Here is a 20,744-nt window from a genome sequence, read left to right on the forward strand (position 1 = left end):
TCAACCGATCGCTGCCTGCACCTGCCCGCCTGTCCAACATCACTACTCTGGACGGCTCTGACTTAGAATATGTGGACAACTACAAATACCTAGGTGTCTGGTAGACTGTAAACTCTCCTTCCAGAACTCACTCAAACATTCCCAATCCAAAGTTTAAATCTAGAATTGGCTTCCTATTCCGCAACAAGCTCCTTCACTCATGCTGCCAAACATACCCTTGTAAAACTGACCATCCTACCAATCCTCGACTTCGGTGATGTCATTTACAAAATAGCCTCCAAAACCCTACTCAATAAATTGGATGCAGTCTATCACAGTGCCATCCGTTTTGTCACCAAAAGCCCATATACTACCCACCACTGCGACCTGTACACTCTCGTTGGCTGGCCCTCGCTTCATACTCGTCGCCAAACCCACTGGTTCCAGGTCATCTACAAGACCCTGCTAGGTAAAGTCCCCCTTATCTCAGCTCGCTGGTCACCATAGCAACACCTACCTGTAGCACGCGCTCCAGCAGGTTTATCTCTCTGGTCACCCCCAAAACCAATTCTTCCTTTGGCCGCCTCTCCTTCCAGTTCTCTGCTGCCAATGACTGGAACGAACTACAAAATCTCTGAAACTGGAAACACTTATCTCCCTCACTAGCTTTAAGCCCCCAGCTGTCAGAGCAGCTCATAGATTACTGCACCTGTACATAGCCCATCTATAATTTAGCCCAAACAACTACCTCTTTACTACTGTATTTATTTATTTATTTTGCTCCTTTGCACCCATTATTTTGTCTCTACTTTGCGCTTTCTTCCACTGCAAACCAACCATTCCAGTGTTTTTAGTTTTTATTTTACTTGCTGTGTTGTATTTACTTCGCCACCATGGCCTTTTTATATTTTATTATTTCTATACATATATTTGTTTGCCTTCACCTCCCTTATCTCACCTCACTTGCTCACATTGTATATAGACTTATTTTTTTTCACTGTATCATTGACTATATGTTTGTTTTACTCCATGTGTAACTATGTGTTGTTGTATGTGTCGAACTGCTTTGCTTTATCTTGGCCAGGTCGCAATTGTAAGTGAGAACGTGTTCTCAATTTGCCTACCTGGTTAAATAAAGGTTAAAAAAAAATAAAAAAAAATAGCTAGCTACCAGCTCCAGTGTGCAGTTTTGCCGCCAGCGCTACCGCACATTTTTATGACTTTTTGTTGAAGAACCCCTTTCATTTTCTGGGGGTACACGGAAAATAAGTGAATTAAAACCGAGGGTCGACCTCTGCCTGAGATCAGTTTCACGGAGAATGATGAAAAGGTGAGGGCGTTCAATACCAATTGGTATTGTGAACGCTGCGTGTAACAAATCCGGTATCAGGATAAATAAAAAGCAAGGTCGGCTAACTTTCTTTCATTATGTTTAATTACCGCAAGCAATGAATGGCAAATGCAATTTTCGTACATACGGGTTCGCTGTATCTCCACGCAGGGTAGAACAGGGAACTGGCAGGAAGTACATAAACAGCTGTTCTTATACCGTGATGACGTAGTTCCAACGCATCTGTTGGCCTATCACAGTAGAGGCTGAGCGCGGTTTAGACTTTACTCAGCCTGTCCCCTTCTCTCAGATGTCCGCATCTGGTCGTTGCGTAGATTAGATCAGTCTTGTGTCTGTCGATTCTACACTGAAACAGTTCCTAATATGGTATTGTCCAGTGCCCTACCCTCCCTGGTTGGCTTAGAGATATGCACCCCTCCCCTCTCCAGATTGACCACAGCTTTTATGGCCTGTCACTCAATGTTGGTCAGTCTTTACACACCTACACACACACACATCTGTATTGTTTGTGTGTGTGTGTAACAAAACAATATTCATCTTCAAACAATATGCTAGCGGGCTATAGTGCATAAACATAAATCCTAACAATTTCAAAAGTATAACAGTAGCTGGTTAACAGCCTCTCATCAAGCCGCCTGTATTGCTGGCCTTGCCTGCTTTTTGGAAAGTCAGCCTTGGGCGAAAGAGGGGTACAGTGACCTAAAGAACATCGATCGTTCTGCTAAACGCCAAATGAAAAGCAGACAGCATATAAATGCCCACATCAGATTCAAGCTTCTGTAAAAAAGGCCCCATCGATCACGACGAAGGTCTGCGTATTCAAACTGCGCAACACAAAGAGAATTTCATTATGAAGAAACAGGAATGTTCTCAACGGCTTCTCAATACCACTATTTTCGCGCATGCAATAATTGGCTTTTAGAGGACACGACGAGAGGGAAAGTTCCACGAACAAGTGCAACTACAGGGAGCTTGCAGCGTAATGTCACGTTATGATGCTTTACTTGCTGAACGTATGTAACTTTCTACTGTCTACTGTCTTTTTCTGGGATGTCGAAATCAATTCAATAGCTTCCATCGCATCATCCATTAAAAGTTAGAATAAAGAGGCAGCACATTTTTTTGCGCGCGCTCAAGTAGGTTTTCCACTTTCCTCAGGTATTTATGTAGCGAAGATGATAACACATAACCACTCCGGACAGACACAATCAAAAACTCATTACATAAATGTTGTAGCAGCCTAGGCTTCACCTTAACATTAGAGATCTGACATGCTGAATGGGATGAAAACGAGACTATTTTTCATGCATACAGCCTATGTGCGCTGTCCATTTGGTCAGGGTAACTAATTGGTAACTTTATGTATTTATTTATTCCAGACTGCATCACAACCGGCCTTGATTGGGAGTCCCATACGCCTGCGCACAATTGGACCAGCGTTGTCCGGGTTAGGGTTTGGCCGAGGTAGGCCGTAATTGTAAATAAGAATTTGTTCTTAAATGACTTGCCTAGTTAAATAAAGGTTAAATAAAATAAAAATGTATAGTCCATTTGTGTGTGAGAAGAAAATGTGAATGTGATGAAATTTAGTTTATGTTCAAAATTGAACTGGCTAGGCTGCCTATACGTTTCCAATCAAAAATTATTAACTGGTCAACATAATAGTGATGACAAATGTGAGTACAGGCCCGCAGTTGCATAGGCCTGCATGATGCAAACATGCATAAAGCAAGCTCAGCCCTGTGAGTTCTATTGTCTATCAGTTGTTGTCTATGTGTCTGGGTAGAGGAAATCCCCCTCCTAATCTAGTCTAAATATAATTAATATGAACAAGTATAAGGTTGCTGCAGTTTGACAGGGTTTTCATCCCCCCCAGTGCCAGGAGTTTTCCCCCCAGTTTTTTTAAACCATGTAATCTGATTAGGAAAAACTGGTCCCACCATAACCCTTATAAAACATTTTTACAACTGATGAATCACTGTCATACCTTATTGTGTCCAGAGTTTTCCTGTTTAGGTTAACAGATAAGGAAAAACTCCGGGCCCCAGGGGGTAAAAAATGCCCCCCACACCCTGGGACCTATGGTGCCACCAGTCTGCTTGCAGTTCTCAGTTATCGTCAGGTATGTGGATGATCAGGGCTTTATTCAGGAACGTTTCCTGGGCTACTATGTGTCATTTCCTGAGCTCATTTCCGAGCTTCAGCCCTCCTCCTTCCCCTCGGATTGCTCCAAAATAGCCTACCTCATCACGCCGATGCCTGGAAGGGCTCTCACCTGGGCTACCGCCGTATGGGAACAGCATCCAGCCATATGCGCGAGCCTGGAGTGGTTTGTGGGAGAGGTGAGGAAGGTTTTTGATGCCCCGTTCTCCGGGAGAGAAGCTGCCCGGAAGCTAATCCAGCTCCGGCAGGACACTTGCACTGTGGCTGACTATGCAGTGGATTTCCGTACATTGGCAGCGGAGAGTGAGTGGAACCCAGAAGCACTGTTCAACATGTTCCTGCACGGTGTCTCGGAGGAGGGTAAGAACGAGCTTGCGGCTCGAGAGTTACCCACAGATTTTGACTCCCTCATCGCTTTGACCATCCGTATCGATGGGCGATTGCGGGAATGACGGATGGAGAGGAAATTCGATTTCACTCGCACGTCCAGCGATTCCACCTCACCTCCGAGTCATCCCGGAAGTCCCCAACGGTCCTGTGGCCGAGAGCACCCAAGATTTTGCTCCAGCGACACAACCCACTCATCAACTGGTCTACGGGTGATATCATGGGCTGGAGTCCGTTCTGCCACACCCATTGTCTGAAGTCGGCGCAACCTGCCCCGGGACGTCTTCCTGGGTCCTTATTGGTGGTTCCTGATCTCTCTGCCATTCCCGCAGAGTACCAGGACCTCCGTGAGGTGTTCAGCAAGTCCCGGGCCACTTCCCTTCCGCCGCACCGCCCCTATGACTGCGGGATTGACCTTCTCCCTAGCACCATGCCGCCCCGGGGGCGTCTGTACTTGCTGTCGGGACATGAAACCAAGGCTATGGGAGGACTACATTGGGGACTCCCTAGCTACCGGATTTATCTGTCCCTCTGCCGGCAGGCGCAGGGTTCTTCTTTGTGGAGAAGAAGGACAAGATCCTGCGTCCATGCATAGACTACTGGGGACTCAATGACATCACGGTAAAGAACCGTTATCCGCTGCCACTCATTTCCTTGGCCTTCGAGCCGCTCCAGGGGGCCACCGTGTCCTCCAAGCTGGATCTATGCAACACCTACCACCTGGTGCGGATATGAGAGGGGGACGAGTGGAAAACCGCCTTCAACATGGCCAGCAGCCACTACGAATATCTGGTCATGCCCTTTGGCCTCACCAACGCCACTGCCGTGTTCCAGGCTCTGGTGAATGATGTTTTCTGTGACATGCTGACCCGGTTCGTCTTCGTCTACATTGATGACATCCACGTCTTCTCCTGCTCACCCCAAGAACATGTACTCCATGTCCGGCAGGTTCTCCAGCGCCTTCTGATCCCGAGAAGGTGAAAGCGTTGGTGGATTGGCCTCAGCCTACATCCAGGGTGCAGCTGCAATGCTTCCTGGGGTTCGCCAACTTCTATCGCCGCTTTATCCGTGGATACAGCACCCTGGCCTCCCCCCTGTCTGCCCTCACCTCTACCAAGGTTCCGTTCACGTGGTCTACGGCCGTGGACCAGGCGTTCCGGGGCCTTAAACACCGCTACACCGCGGCTCCGATCCTAGTTCATCTGGACCCTTCCCGTCAGTTCGTGGTGGAGGCCGACGCTTCGGATGTCGAAGTGGGGGCTGTTCTGTCCCAACGTTCTGCCCTGGACCTTAAGCTGCATCCCTGTGCCTTCTTCTCCCACCACCTCAACGCCATGGAGAGGAATTACGATGTGGGGAATCGGGAGCTTCTCGCGGAAAAGATGGCATTGGAGGAATGGAGGCACTGGCTCAACGGAGCGGAACATCTAATCATTGTGTGGCCTAACCACAAAAACCTGGAGTATCTCCGCACCGCCAAGCGCCTCAACTCCAGGCAGGCAAGATGGGCCCTGCTGTTTACCCGGTTCAACTTTTCCCTCTCCTACCGAGCGGGGTCCAAGAACGTAAAGCCGGATGCCCTGTCTCGCCGCAATAACCCCACGGCTACCACCCCGGAGCCCGAGACCATCCTTTCCACCTCGTGCCTGGCGACGGCACTCAGCTGGGGTATCGGGAAACAGGTCCGGGAGGCGCAGCGGTCCCAGCTGAACCCTGGGGGGTTCCCGGATAACCGATATTCATGAATGACGCTGTCCGCTCCGCGGTACTGGAGTGGGCCCATTTCTCCAGGCTTGCCTGCCACCCGGGCTCCCGGCGGACCCTGGCCTTCGTCCGACACCGCTTTTGGTGGCCCACCATGGTTCCGGAGTCACCGCCTTTGTCGCTGCCTGCATGATCTGTGCACGGAACAAGAACCCTCGACAAGCTCCGGCTGGCCTCTTCCAACCTTTGCCTGTCCCTCATCGCCCCTGGTCTCACATCTCCCTGGACTTTGTCACTGTTCTCCCCCCGTCTGATGGCAACACCGCCATCCTGACTGTGGTGGCTCGCTTTTCCAAGGCCGCCCACTTCATTCCTCTCCCCAAGTTACCCTCTGCCAAGGAGACGGCCCAGCCCATGGTGCAGCACGTCTTCCGGATCCATGGACTGCCTGTGGACATGGTCTCCGACCGTGGCCCTCAGGTCTCGTCCCGGTTCTGGAAGGCATCTGCACCCTCATTGGGTCATCGGCCAGCCTGTCCTCCGGATTCCACCCCCAGTCTAACTGTCACGCCCTGACCTTAGTTATCTATGTTTTCTTTATTATTTTGGTCAGGTCAGGGTGTGACGAGGGTGGGTAGGCTTGTTTTTGTATTGTCTAGGGTTTTTGAATGTCTAGGGGTGTTTGTAAGTCTAGGCATGTTGTAGGTATATGGTGGCCTGAATTGGTTCCCAATCAGAGGCAGCTGTTTATCGTTGTCTCTAATTGGGGATCCTATTTAGGTTGCCATTTTCCATTTTTCTTTTCGTGGGTTCTTGTCTATGTGTAGTTGCCTGTCAGCACTCGTTTTATATAGCTTCACGTTCGTTTTGTTAGTTTGTTTATTGTTCTTTCTTCATTAAAAGAAGAATGTATGCATATCACGCTGCGCCTTGGTCTCCTCATTACAACGAACGTGACACTAACGGCCAGTCGGAGCGAGCCAACCAAGACCTCGAGACCACCCTGCGCTGCCTGGTGTCCGCCAACCCCACCACCTGGCTGCATCTCGATCTTACCTTCATACCTGATAAAATGTGGGTTTTGAACCTCTTATGTAGGTGTCATGACCAGCCATAAAATAACGCAATATATGTCACAACAGGTGTAAATATATGGGTCATGACAGTGTTATGACCACGTTATGACAAGTTGTCAGATGTTATGACAATTTATGACACGTTATGACCGTGTCAGAACGTGTTATGACACTGGGTGTCAAAGTGTTACCACTTCCTGTGTTAAATTAATTAATATATTTGTTCTCTTCTATCATAACTATATGACTTGTCATATAAGGAAATATAGCTGACCCTCTAAAATGTATTTCCCTTTGTATAGTGTCTCAATTTTCCCAAGGTGATATGGCATATGCCATATAAAATAATTGACCTTTTGTTAAAGGAGAAGTTTACTCAACATCCAGAACTCCCAAGTGATTCCATACATTGAAACTTGTTCAGTGGAGTTTGCCCTCTAACCCCCGCTCTTCCTGTAGTGCTGTACTGAAACAGCTGCAAAAATGGGTTTACGTTGCTGGAGGCAGGCCTCGCTCTGCTCCGTTGCCAGTGAATTCATGATTCACAAATCCACGAAGTGTGGACAAATTCGTTGTTTTATTGAAAGAGCCTGTCCGAATTAGTTATTTTTGTCTATCGGTTTTGAGTCAGGAAATGTGTACATTCCCACCTAAAACATAGCAATTTTTCGTAATTATTTCTCTTCATATGACAAGGATTAAAAAGGATTTGCCAGTAGATTGTTGACTTGATTCATGAAGATGACTGCTTGCTAAGATTTTGAAAGTATGATGTTGACACGATCAGTCCAATCAAAGCTACTATGGATATAACGTGATTTGACGTCATTTTATCTGTGGCCAATGATCTTGAGCCTTCTTGGATGGACACTTCTAATGTTACTCTATAGAAGCACCCAAGAGCCTTGAATTTTCGAGCTCTACTCTTAGACTTGGCGGTGACGTAGTGTCCCCATGAGTGACAGAACACTGAGCCAATCACTGCGCAATGCTCTGTATTTTCTGCTGGCTTGCCCCACCACAGAAAGCGCTGAGCTAGGCTGAAACATCTGCATTTTATAGCTGCCTTACTCAAGAAAACAAAAAAGAGACCATGTTTGGATGCACCGTTATTAACTCAATGATATACTGTTTATATATATTTTCTTTACATCGTTTGCAAACTGATATGTGACACGTGTTAATGCCAAAATAACATGCAAAACAGACTCTTTTTTTGCTACAAATGTGGGCTCACAGCCCCACCTTCCCTGAATGACGGGTCACCACTGTAGGGTTCTAAAATGAACTTAGCCTTAAGATATTTTTGGGAAACCAGGCCCTGTACAAGAGATTCTGTTGGACAGTACGCCATGATGTTATGTCCTCATCATGGCTGTCCAAGCACTCAAGGTGTAGACAGTATGATAGACAGAGGTGGACAAAAATAAAGTAGATTTAAACAGCCAAGTTTGTTCATCAATCACTCTTTATTTGTCACAGGTTATAAATTAGACAACTTCACTCTTCATCTCTCATCTTATCCCTTATCTACATTAATTTGTGAATTAATGCCCAGCACGCTCATGCTTAAAGGCAAATGGATTCATCTAATCTAATGTAATCTAAGGAAAGTTAAGAAACATCTGTAGTCCTTTATCATTAAAACAAGATAGAGCAATGTAAACAGTGATTAAAATGGGTGATCTGAACTTAACATTTGAAAATTCTCTAGCATGATTAGAAAACATTTTGTTGGAAAACTTGGTACTTTTCCATCATGATATAAAACAGAAAATATTTTGTCATTTTGAACCTTGTGATAATCTCTGTATAAACAGTGCATTGCATTCTGTCCAAAAAAAATGTCCTGGACAAAAAAAGTGCATTTATTTTCTGAGGAATGTTGGGTGTGTGGTTGGAAGCTTCACAATAGTTATGTATTGTAAGATGAAGAGTTTTGACGGCTTGAATGTTTCTACTGTTCAATCAGACGGTCTAAAGGTCCTTAACAATCACAATGTTGTAAGCTATTTTATTTATGGTCCTCTGGGCACAAAAAAAAAATCTGGAATCACAAATTACTATCTTGTTCCCGAACAGATAAACCAGTTTGCAGATAAAAGTTCACATCATGCCATGGCCACTCATTATTTGTAGAGGAAGTGGTGGTGTAGTCTATAAAGACTATAGACTCTGTTCTGCAGCAGGGTCTTCCTTGTGGCATCAGTGTTGTTTGGTCCTGTGGTCAGGTTTGTATTTGAGAAGCAGGCCGAGAGAGGCAAAGCCAAACAGCGCCGTCTGGACAAACCAGAGGCAACGTGTCATTGTGCCGTCCACCCCTTTGTCACTGTGAAGAGAGTGACACACACACACCACACATCCCACACACACACACACACACACACACACACACACACACACAGACAGGCAGCAGTTTAGTCTCAGGTTCAGTGTCAGTGACTACAACACAATGGCCCGGCTGTAAAAATTGCTAAAAGTGCGTAGAGGGTAAAATGTGCCAAAAATAACGTCACCAAACATTGGTCAAAATAAAAGAAAAAATATTTATTTTTGAACTTTTGGTTTTGCCATTTATCAATGTGTTATTCAATGTGTTGGGCCATAGCAGTAAAGGCCAAATTAAATTTATTATCAAATATTTGTTTTATAACGACAAGGGTCCTACAATTCTAAATTAAAAGGGCTAAATTATACATTTTATGACCATCTTAAAACAATTACATATGTTAGCTTAGTAGATATTGCGATCTAAATGCTTAGACCTACAGGGGTTTTAAAGTAGGTGTGATAGCATGTCACTAGAGGGAGCCTGATAGAAAGCAGAACAATAGCACCCCCTAGAGGAGACATGGATATATGAACATCCATCTTACCTGCAGACCTTCATGGCAACAAGGGCTTCTGCCACGTGGATGACCCAGCTTGCCCACCATCTGAAACACAGAGCAACACCCAACATTCAGAATGAGGATGTTTCTAGTCAATGTCTAACAGCTTTCTTTAAAAACAGTCTTACAGGCAAGTGACCAATAATTTTATGATTTCCTCTAGCTACAGTGTAATGGTCCCACACCACAGCAATTGATTAGAGATTCAAAAACAGAAAACACATTGGTCTTGTGCGGATATAAAATGTGTGAGTGTTTCTTTGATATTTCATAAGCGGTCATGTATGTGATTGATGAGTGGAAGTGTTACACTGTTTGAAAATGTTGTGATAAGAGTGTGAAAATGGTGGGACACAGTGGATTATGCAGACTGACCAAGCCTCTGTATTCTGTGGGTACTTGGCACATCATTCGAAATCTCATTTACAGTGATATGGTATAATGGCAAACCTACCCAGTGCAGTAATTATTCCTTGTTCATTTCCATGCTAAATCTAAAATGATTAGTTATTACAGAGTTAGGCCTAACAACTGTAGAAGTTGCATGTGCTTGACATTGTAACTACAGTTTCATTCAGCATTTCTTTCAATTTCACATTGACTATCCTCATTCTGACTATAAAGTTGTTTGGCCAACATTTTGACGAATACTACTTGATGACAGAATCGTGTAAACATTATCATGGAGAAACACTAACTTACCCTTTGTACATGAGAGAATGGTAATTGTTCACCAGGTATCTGGACAGGGTGCCAAGCGGACCCAGGTTGTCATAGGGGACCTGCTGTGGCCAGAACACTGTCCACTGAAACACAGAACAGAGATGCGGCCAGACAGTCAACTCATGGAATACACATAGTTTTCACTAAATAGCATGTTATAAACAGCGCCAAGTACACATGAATTGCTTCCACAACTTTTGACAACATTAATTAGGTACACATGTCCCCCATCCAAGTCATTTTCTAATATAATCACACGGTCACTGCAACATTGAGTTTTGAATATTATGTCCACCTCTGACAGGTTGCAACCTGCTTAACAAAAAGACTATTCAGGCCAATACATTCCAGAGGGCTTCCAGCTTGTGCAGAGGCCATTGTGCACTAACTCTCCACTTTTGGCTCATCATTGTTCGGGTATAGCCAAACTCATTTAGCTTTGCTGACAGTCCTAGCAAGCAGTTGTCACTGGGGTTCCCGTGTTGGCACACACATCCTGACATTAGTATGACCTCTGACATGACTGAGGAAGGCAACGTACACGATAGATGTGGTGGGGAAATTATGTGTCAATGAGGAGATATTATTTAGCCAGAATAGAACTAAACTACTAAGAGACATATGGCACCCAAATGATATTTTCACGCCTGCTATGTTAGGTTAAACTCACCCTTTCCCCACATTCCAAACATAATGCGTTATCTATAGGGTTCATATGGCTGATAAATAGCCCTGGTTAGAGAAATGTCAAAGGCTATCTTACGTTACAATATCATGGAATTCTTTCGAACCTTTCCATTCCGCAGCGCAGGTACATTCTTCCACTCCCCCCACACCACAAGTAACTGCAATAATAGATAGCTTAAAAGTCGGTAATTACAACGGAAACTATACAATATATTTTTTTTCAATGAATTACAAATGTTCAAATTAATTGTATTTGCCGGGATCTTACTGCAGGAATAATTCATATTTAACTCGCAGGGTTGATGACCTGGATACACTTTCATTGCAAGCGCAACATCCAGGCTAACTTCGTAAGCTAAATACTGTACTACTTCGTCCTGGACTTCACGGGAATTCAATAAAAACAAATGTCTGAATAAAAGACAGAAAGTTGGCCGAGTAAAATAGAGATTCACCCGGAGTCTATTCGTGGTGACGCCTTGGCTATGTTTACGGCACGGTGACTGGCACAGTCTGGCACAGTCAACTCAACAATTTGCTTTATAATTGCTTCAAAACCATCCACGTTTTGTGGCTTTGACTTACTGTGAAGTATCCCATCGAAAGCGCCACTGTAGTTATCCAAAAAATACTGGTTCTTCTAAAATAATGACACCCATCGCTTTTGGCCATGGTGGCGTTTAATATGTCCCGCTCTCAAATTAACACGTGCAACAAAAACAACGGAACTTTTTTGTACCGAGACTTCTGTCTATGAAAGGGATTAGAGTACGGTAGGATGATGTCTTTATCAGTCATATGATATCCAAGGTTCAATATTGATTTGAGACAAGTGCTATTTTGTTTCGAAATAGGAATAGCCGTGACTAAAATAAAGAGAAAAGTCAAAAGTGCATGCATTGTATGTGTGCATGTATTTTTTATGTATTATACATTTACAACTCTGAATAGAATAGACGAAAATCATTGGCAAGTAAATGTATTTGCCAATGATTTTCGTCTATTTTATTCAAAGTTATAGGATTAAAGCTCAGTAAAAGTGGGTAATGGATGTACACTAGATCTAAGCTAATGGTTCTACAGTAAAATGGTCATGGGACCTAAGGTATTTACAAGCTGATCCTCATAGTCTAGATATCTCTATCTGCATGACAATAACGAATCAATCACTTTATGGTTTTTACACCATTAGTCAAATAGGAAATTGGTCAAACTAGTTATCATTACTTATTTACTCACTGATCGTTGCATGTAAAACTGTGTGTCGAAAGTATTTAAAATCCTGAGCAAAACAGTTCATGAACTCAAAGAATAGCCTACATGAGGCCATTGTGAAATAGAGACAATGTATTTGCATGTGCTATGAGTTCAACTTGTTTATTTTGTAATATAGCTTTTATTTGAAGCAGTGATGAAACAGCATGTGAGGAGCCATCATATGACACGTTCTGAAGTGTGCAAATGCAAATGTTATAGGCTATGTATGCATTGAGGAGGACAATACTGGTTTTGCAATAGGCTTAAAGGACCAAAGGTGTAATAGGATTTGCATAACCCCCAGAATGAATTGCTGTCAGGTAGCCGTTCCAAAACATCGGGACACTGATCCTAGCAGTCCAGATAAGGAAAGAAAAGACAAGGAATGTCTCACCGGCTGATATTAAAAGTAGAGATAACAGTGCTGTTATTGCATTTTGTTAAATGTTATTTGGGATTATTACTATATAATAATATTAATACCAGTAAGAGATAAAATACTAAGATATATTACAGTATATTGTACTATTTACATAATATTATTGTTTTTTGGTTCAACTACTTGTGTGTTTAAATACTTGTGTGTGGTGTCCCTACATTTCTATCAGTGTCACTGAGCTGAAAGTTCACTGTCCTCTGGGTCAGTCTTTCCCATAGGCCATGATGAAACCAGCGCAACCCCTGGCCTTTCACTGTATTGGGCCTATACATTAATGGGAGGTGAGGCAGCATGTTGATAATGGTCCTATTAATCACCAAACAATTACACATCCTTGTTTTTCTTATTTTTATATCTTGCATCTGTGTTGCATTTCAATAGAAAACAGCAGTTGTGGAAAAGGTTCAATTCGTGAATGGCATTTTGCGTTTCACTAAGACGGCATGTGAGTTGATATTTCTTCAAGACAATTGTTTGCTTAGTGGGTGCAAACAAACCAATGAATTTGTGAATACAAAAAAAAGTTAGCAGCTGTAATAGTTTCTGTGGACACAATGCCAAACACTTGTTTATAAGGCACACGAGTAGTATTTTATTCAGTCATGTATTTTATGTCTCCTTGTGTGCCAATGACCTTGCATGTGATGAGGATGAGAGGATGATGTGAATGTGAGAGGGCCATTGGTTAGTCCAAAAAACATTCAGATTATCTTGTCCTCAGTACCGCTAAGACAACCCCCAGGGCAACACAAACTTACCCGCCCCTAAACTGCCAAACTAAGGCGGGGATAGCTGTTGGGTCCAGAGTATATAAAAGGGCGGCCTATATATATGGGAGACAGCTATGTCTTGAGAGCCTTCATGGAGGAGCATCTATTGCAACACAGAACACCTACAGATTCCTACACATCATGTGGAAGGACACCAGCACCGGTAAGGAGAGGTCACTGGCTGACACAGCATATAGACAATATCAGCTTTCTATCTTTGAGTAGGCCAGGTGAATCACAGATTATAATTATTGTCATTTTTGGGGGGAAATTTATTTATTTTGTAACTTTTTTTAAATTCTCTAAAACTGAACATTTGCTTTTGTAAAAACAATGAATTTTTGGGGTTTGAAATATCAAAGGAACTTTACAGATGTTTTGGTCCTATGGGGTAGGTTTACCAGTCGTAATGCTTCAAGGTGATAGAGTCACATATAGATTCTTGCCTAAGCAACCTATCCTGGAGACAGACTTACTACATGATAAGACCACCTGCCACGACCTTTCGTGCCCTGGGCTCCTCTTGCTCATGTCTGATCTGGAACCTGTTGTTTTCCCCTCAGATGTCCCTGGACAGTTGGCCGTTACCGGAGTCTCGTCCCGGAGTACCAACCGCAGAAAGAGGACCAGCTTCTCCAAAAAGCACGTGGAGCTACTCCGTGTCACCTTTGAGACAGACCCTTACCCTGGCATCAGCCTGAGAGAGAGCCTGTCCCAGAAAACAGGGCTACCTGAATCTCGTATCCAGGTAAGCAGCTACGCACACATGTAAGTGTAACAGTATAACTTTAGTACGTCCCCTCGCCCCGACGCGAACCAGGGACCCTCTGCACACATCAACAACTGACACCCACGAGCGTGTTACCCATCGCTCCACAAAGGCCGCGGCCCTTGCAGAGCAAGGGGCAACACTACTTCTAGGTTTCAGAGCAAGTGACGTAACTGATTGAAACGCTACTAGCGCGTACCCGCTAACTAGCTAGCCATTTCACATCCGTTACACTCACCCCCTTTCAACCTCCTCCTTTTCCGCAGCAACCAGTGATCCGGGTCACGGCACAATGTAACAGTATACTTTAGTACGTCCCCTCGCCCCGACACGGGCGCGAACCAGGGACCCTCTGCACACATCAACAACAGTCACCCACTGAGCGTCGTTACCCATCGCTCACAAAAGCCACGGCTCTTGCAGAGCAAGGTGCAACACTACTTCTAGGTTTCAGAGCAAGTGACGTAACTGATTGAAACGCTACTAGCGCGTACCCGATAACTAGCTAGCCATTTCACATCCGTTACACTCACCCCCCTTTCAACCTCCTCCTTTTCCGCAGCAACCAGTGATCCGGGTCACGGCACCAATGTAACAGTATAACTTTAGTACGTCCCCTCGCCCCGACACGGGCGCGAACCAGGGACCCTCTGCACACATCAACAACAGTCACCCACTGAGCGTCGTTACCATCGCTCCACAAAAGCCGCGGCCCTTGCAGAGCAAGGGGCAACACTACTTCTAGGTTTCAGAGCAAGTGACGTAACTGATTGAAACGCTACTAGCGCGTACCCGCTAACTAGCTAGCCACTTTCACATCCGTTACATAAGCATGCTGGAACATGCATGCACAGACGCACGCACACGCGAGTGTAGTGGGCTTGGTTTATATTACAAATGCCCTGTGTTCAAAATGGGGCCTGCATGTGTGCTGCTGATACTGGTACCAGGGTTTCTGTTTATCTTTTAATTCAATATGATGATGTAAGCGGTTTTATCTGCAGTTCGTTTGGTCTGACTGGCAGAATGTAAAACACTTATAGTAAACAGAGGAGACAAAAGCAAGATAAGCCCCAATGCTCTCACTGTATTCTACAGCTGCTTGGTAAATTATTAACATGGGCTCAAAGCAGATAATTATATTCTATCGTCACTGGAGTCAACTATCTGAAACACAGTTTCTGTTTGCGTTGGATGTACATTCTAAATGCAGTGTTATAACACAGTTGTTTTGCAATTTCTCTCCAGGTGTGGTTCCAGAACAGGAGGGCTCGGACTCTGAAGTGTAAGGGAGCTAAGAAGTTTATGTGCCAATCAGACTCTGGCTTACACTCCCCTGGTGGGTTCACTACCCACCACAGCATTGCCCCTCTGTCCACCCCCCCCTGCCTGCCCCCTGCCTACCCCGCCCAGGTGAAGGAGGAGGATTACTTTTTCTATGGACGCTACTTTCCACCATACCCTGGAGCGGAGGAGACTGGCCACAACAGGCAGGCCAGGGTGCTGGGATACAGCTCCAGCACGCACATGAAGAGCCCCGGGCACCAGATGGTTCAAGGAGCCTGGCCCCAGGCGGTTGATCAGACGACTCCAGTCCAGTCCATGTGGAGCCCCTCTCCTCTGGAGGTGAGGAACTACAGCTCAGGCTCCAGCAAGGCCTTCCTCTACCATCGCTCAGCCGAGCAGCAGCCCTTCTACAACAACCCCCAGGAAGCCTATGGGGGCCCCATTTCCCAGACCCAGGCCACAGCCACCCCGGATTCCGGCTGCTGGGAGGTTGGACAAGAGAACACCCCTCCGATGGAAGGCCAAGGTTCCCGATTGGATGGCTCCTGGAGCATGGCTATGTCTACCACAGAATACCCAGGACAAGCCCAGCACTATGCCCCCTTACCAGAGCTCCCGGCCATGTCCCTGCAGGAGATCCTGGGAGAGCTGGAGGGGGAGTAGCAGGAGGGAGATGGACTGGACAGCCACCCCAATGGGGACGAACTGGTTTACTGCTGAAGTCTTATCTCACTTTTTTTTTGAATGATAGACAATCTCTTTATTGTTATTATTATTGTAGCATTTTGTATGTTTGTGGGAGTACGAGAGGGTTTACTGTATAGCCTGTGTTTCTGTGGACTAAATGCGCCCAGAGAGAGAAAGAGAGAGAGAGACAGAGAGAGAAAGAGAAAGAGAAAGAGAAAGAGAGAGAGAGAGAGAGAGAGGATCAAATGTCCTTAGTAATTCCACACTGATTCAATTTATTCTCCCATGTACTTCATCCCAATTAATTTCAATAACCTAAAATGTATCTATTTATTTATCTATCACTTCCTGCACTATCACTTCCTGCACTACTCAGACTATTTGCATTGCCACCCTCCACCCCCCACGCTGCTGCTACTCTCTGTTATTACCTATGCATAGCCACTTTAATAACTCTACCTACATGTAGATACTTACCTCTATACGGTGCCCCTGCACATTGACAGATTGACTCTGTACCGGTACCCTCTGTATATAGCCCAGCTATTGTTATTTACTGCTGTTCTTTAATTATTAGTTATTCTTATCTCTTACTTTTTTTGAGGTATTTTCTTAAAACTGAATTGTTGGTTAAGGGCTTTTCACTGTAAGGTCTACACCTATTGTATTCGGCGCATGTGATTTGATAAGAACAAATCCATTGTATTCAAACACCTTTGATTTAGAGGAAGTAATATCGTTTTGATTCATAAAGTATCATGCCATAATGAAGGGTATTTAAAACACAGAGAGACTAAGTAGGCCTTCAAGATGGTTGTGAATCCACTGAGTAAGGCTTTGAATTGACGTTCCTTTACACTCATCTGCATTTGTCATGCATTTGATCCGTTGTCCCTCTTGCACAGTGTAAAGCAACATATATCCACTAGATGGTGCTTGTAAGTCACAGATTCATAGTATGGGAATGCAAGGAGCTGGTCAATGTACCGTGTATCAATTATAATGCTGTTTCTGACCATAACTCTTAAATTGTCCATACAAGCTGCTGTATGAAGTGGCATTTGTCATTACTCTTATGCTCGATTACCATGATGACCAATTTTATAGGATACATTTTTATAGATTTTTGAAACTCCATTCTGCTTCTATATATTGTAGAGCCCATGTTTTGAAACTCCGTTCTGCTTCTATATATTGTAGTGCCCATGTTTTGAAACTCCATTCTGCTTCTATATTATGTATTGTAATGCCCATGTTTTGAAACTCCATTCTGCTCTATGAATGTATGTGTAAAGAGCCCATGTTTATGAAAACTCCATTCTGGCTTCTATATTATGTATGTGTAGGGAGCCCATGTTTTGACAACTCCATTATCTGCTTCTATTATTATATATTGTAGAGCCCATGTTTTGAAACTCCATTACTGCATTTCTAATATGTTAGTTTGTAGTAATCCCATGTTTTTGAGAACTGCCATTCGCTTCATATTAATGTATTGTAGGACCCATTGGTTTGTTCTTTCTGGGAGAAAAAAAAAACCTCCCCATTCCCTTGCCTTCTCTTATTGATATTGTAGATGCCCATGTTGAAGACTCCATCCGTGCTTCTATATTAGTGTATTGTAGAGCCCATGTTTGAAAACTCCATTCTGCTTCTATATTCAATCAATCAAATTAAATCAATTTTATTTTATATAGCCCTTCGTGACATCAGCTTAATATTCTCGACAGTGCTGTACAGACACCCAGCTTAAACCCCAAACAGCTTGATGTAATGCAGGTTATGTAGAAGCACGGTTGGCTAGGAAAAAACTCCTAGCAAAGCCAAAACTAGGAAGGGAAACCTTACGAGAGGAACCAGGCTACGAGGGGGTGGCCAGTCCTCTTCGTGGCCTGTGGCCGGGTGGAGATTATAACAGAAACTTATGCCAAAGATGTTCAAAAATGTTCATAAGTGACAAGGCATGGTCAAATTAATATCATGAATAATTGTCAGTTGGCTTTTCATAGCCTGCTTAATTAAATTCACAAGAGTTTGGAAAAAACATATTATGTATTGTAAGAGCCCATGTTTGAAACTCCATTCTGCTTCTATATTTATGTATTGTAGAGCCCATGTTTTGACACTCCATTCTGCTTCTATATATATGTTATTGTAGAGCCCATGTTTTGAAACTCCATTCTGCTTCTATATTATGTATTGTAGTGACCATGTTTTGAAACTCCATTCTGCTTCTATATTATGTATTGTAGTGCCCATGTTTTGAAACTCCATTCTGCTTTCTATATTATGTATTGTAGTGCCCATGTTTTGAAACTCCATTCTGCTTCTATATTATGATTGTAGGCCCATGTTTTGAACCCATTCTGCGTCTATATATGTATTGGTAGTGCCCATGTTTTGAAACTCCATTCTGCTTCTATATTATGTATTGTAGAGCCCATGTTTTGAAACTCCATTCTGCTTCTACATTATGTATTGTAGTGCCCGTGTTTTGACATTTTTTCAGGTCTCTCTTTCAAAAAAAGTCAACCTTCATGGGAAAAATAAAGGATAAATGGTTCAAAAAGACTGTATATGTTTCCAACTATAATTCTAAAACCATACTCTTTTATAATACAAATAAGACCGTCTGTACCATCCATTTTTCTATCGCTCATGGATATGTCTAATGATAATGATATTGTAAGATTTCTATGGACACCATAGAAGATCCCTCCCGGCATGCGCCAAACTGACCACCCTTCTACATGACGTCTTACCACACAGAAAGGGGAGACAGTACTGGCAGAGTACTTTACAACCAGAAACGACTGTCCAGCATCCACACAAGGACAAACAGGCTGACACGTTCTACCATAGCCACTGCCATCAGACTTTTTAATAGCCAAATGTGACTTTTTAAACTGTAGTTTCTTGTAAGCTAGGAACCTTTTCATTGAATGTAATACCCTGTGTTTTTGTTTTTTGAAAGTTTTTGTCTAAATGTAACTGTGCATTCTGCAATATTCAGTCTTGTCGACTGCAAGCATGAATGAAATAAATCAAATCGAATCAACCGATGACCTCACTCTACCTCTCATAATACAACAGCATCCACCAGATCAGCTGAGTAGGGAGGTGTATATCTGTTGCTATGACCAACATTTTCCCGCGACTGCTACCTCTGTAGTCACACCTGCTCCACAGGGGGAAATGGGCTGCGAGACACAATGGAAAGAGAGACATCTGTTGCTCTCACCCAGCAGCACAATTCATTCACAGTAGCATCATTCATTACACAGGTCATAGAGGAACATTTAGGAAAATGTTTGTATATGGGAGGTGAACATAACAAAAGGATTATTTGCATAGTGATATTTTGTAGTAGTGTACCGGAGAGACCTAAAGAGAACACAGAGATATGCATGTACACACACACACACACCACACCACACACACACACACACACACACACACACACACACACACACACACACACACACACACACACACACACACACACACACACACACACACACACACACACACACACCACACACACAACAACACACACACACAGTTTTCCCCCATCCCATTCCAAGCAGCATCAATCAATGGCATATCACACTTTCACAAAATGCTTGAAGACATGGCTAAAGGTCAATCAGATTTGTGAACATGGTCCCTAGCTGTGTGTTGCCGCTTTCCATGTCTGTTGTCTGTAACTTGTAAGGTGTGGAAACACTTTGTTGCTTTTATGAATTTTGTCTTGCTGCTTTTTGTTCTATGTTGCTCTGTCTGTATGCTACGTCTTGCTTGTCCTATGTTGCTCTGTCTGTATGCTATGTCTTGCTTGTCCTATGTTGCTATGTCTTGCTTGTTCTATGTTGCTATTGTCTATATTGTAATTGTTTTTAATAACCTGCCCAGGGACTGCGGTTGAAAATTAGCCGGCTGGCTAAAACCGGCACTTTTACTGAAACGTTGATTAATGTGCACTGTCCCTGTAAAAATAAAAATAAACTCAAACTCAAGTGAAGATGTGCAATAAGACAGGAGAGAGGGGAGCAATCACAAAGCCCTGAGATGAGCTCTTAAATTAGAATGTGCAATACAGGACCACACTGAGGGATTGATGAAATTACAGGCCATATTTTTTGTGAAGGCTGGACTCATACCCTAGAACTGTCAGCAGTTGATGGAACAACCCATCAGTCATATGCCTGTCTTCCCCAAGCTTGTTACACATTGGAAAATTGACACTGTGTGTGTGTGTCCGCACGTCTTTGCGTTTGTGTGTGTGTGTTCATGTGCATGTGTGTGTGTGTTTGTGTGTGTAAGTATGTGCATGTGCGTGTCTCTGCATGCATTTGTGTGCACATGTCACATGAAAAAAAGGTAGTATCTAGAAATATGGTAGACGAGCGCACCAATCCAAATGAAGCACTGGAGACTTATCAGTTACCGTAGCTACTGAGACAAAGATTTTGATTCATTTGCATGCACATTTAATTTCAAGTAAATGTTCTCTACAAGAGTGGTAAATCAAAACAGTCAAAAAGGAACTACTGGGATAGGATACAAGACAAGAC

At 43.7% G+C, this 20,744-nt stretch overlaps 2 protein-coding genes across 2 annotated transcripts; one reads left to right on the forward strand and one right to left on the reverse strand.

The window, feature by feature from the left end:
* Positions 1 to 8,110: 8,110 nt before the first annotated feature.
* Positions 8,111 to 11,756, reverse strand: tmem254 (transmembrane protein 254). Its single transcript, XM_024146661.2, has 4 exons — positions 11,547 to 11,756; positions 10,254 to 10,357; positions 9,537 to 9,596; positions 8,111 to 8,989 (listed from the first exon to the last, which is right to left on the reverse strand). Exons 1-4 carry the CDS (start codon positions 11,631 to 11,633, stop codon positions 8,866 to 8,868), a joined length of 375 nt encoding a protein of 124 aa, XP_024002429.1. The 5' UTR covers positions 11,634 to 11,756; the 3' UTR covers positions 8,111 to 8,865.
* Positions 11,757 to 12,735: 979 nt separating this feature from the next.
* Positions 12,736 to 17,469, forward strand: mxtx1 (mix-type homeobox gene 1). The gene is made up of 3 exons (XM_024146660.2): positions 12,736 to 13,590; positions 13,991 to 14,175; positions 15,445 to 17,469. Exons 1-3 carry the CDS (start codon positions 13,569 to 13,571, stop codon positions 16,144 to 16,146), a joined length of 909 nt encoding a protein of 302 aa, XP_024002428.1. The 5' UTR covers positions 12,736 to 13,568; the 3' UTR covers positions 16,147 to 17,469.
* Positions 17,470 to 20,744: the final 3,275 nt, after the last annotated feature.

The sequence above is a fragment of the Salvelinus sp. IW2-2015 genome, unplaced genomic scaffold (genome assembly GCF_002910315.2).
Source record: "Salvelinus sp. IW2-2015 unplaced genomic scaffold, ASM291031v2 Un_scaffold16475, whole genome shotgun sequence".
Classification (NCBI taxonomy): Eukaryota; Metazoa; Chordata; class Actinopteri; order Salmoniformes; family Salmonidae; genus Salvelinus; species Salvelinus sp. IW2-2015.

Bases quoted from the DNA above. Each gene is read 5' to 3' on its own strand.
- tmem254 (XM_024146661.2), bottom strand. From the start codon at position 11,633: ATGGCCAAAAGCGATGGGTGTCATTATTTTAGAAGAACCAGTATTTTT. The intron at 10,358-11,546 runs GTAAGTCAAAGC...TCTGTGTTTCAG, and splicing joins TTTCGATGGGATACTTCACA to TGGACAGTGTTCTGGCCACA. The intron at 9,597-10,253 runs GTAAGTTAGTGT...TCTGTGTTTCAG, and splicing joins CATTCTCTCATGTACAAAGG to ATGGTGGGCAAGCTGGGTCA.
- mxtx1 (XM_024146660.2), top strand. From the start codon at position 13,569: ATGTGGAAGGACACCAGCACCG. The intron at 13,591-13,990 runs GTAAGGAGAGGT...TTTTCCCCTCAG, and splicing joins GTGGAAGGACACCAGCACCG to ATGTCCCTGGACAGTTGGCC. The intron at 14,176-15,444 runs GTAAGCAGCTAC...ATTTCTCTCCAG, and splicing joins TACCTGAATCTCGTATCCAG to GTGTGGTTCCAGAACAGGAG.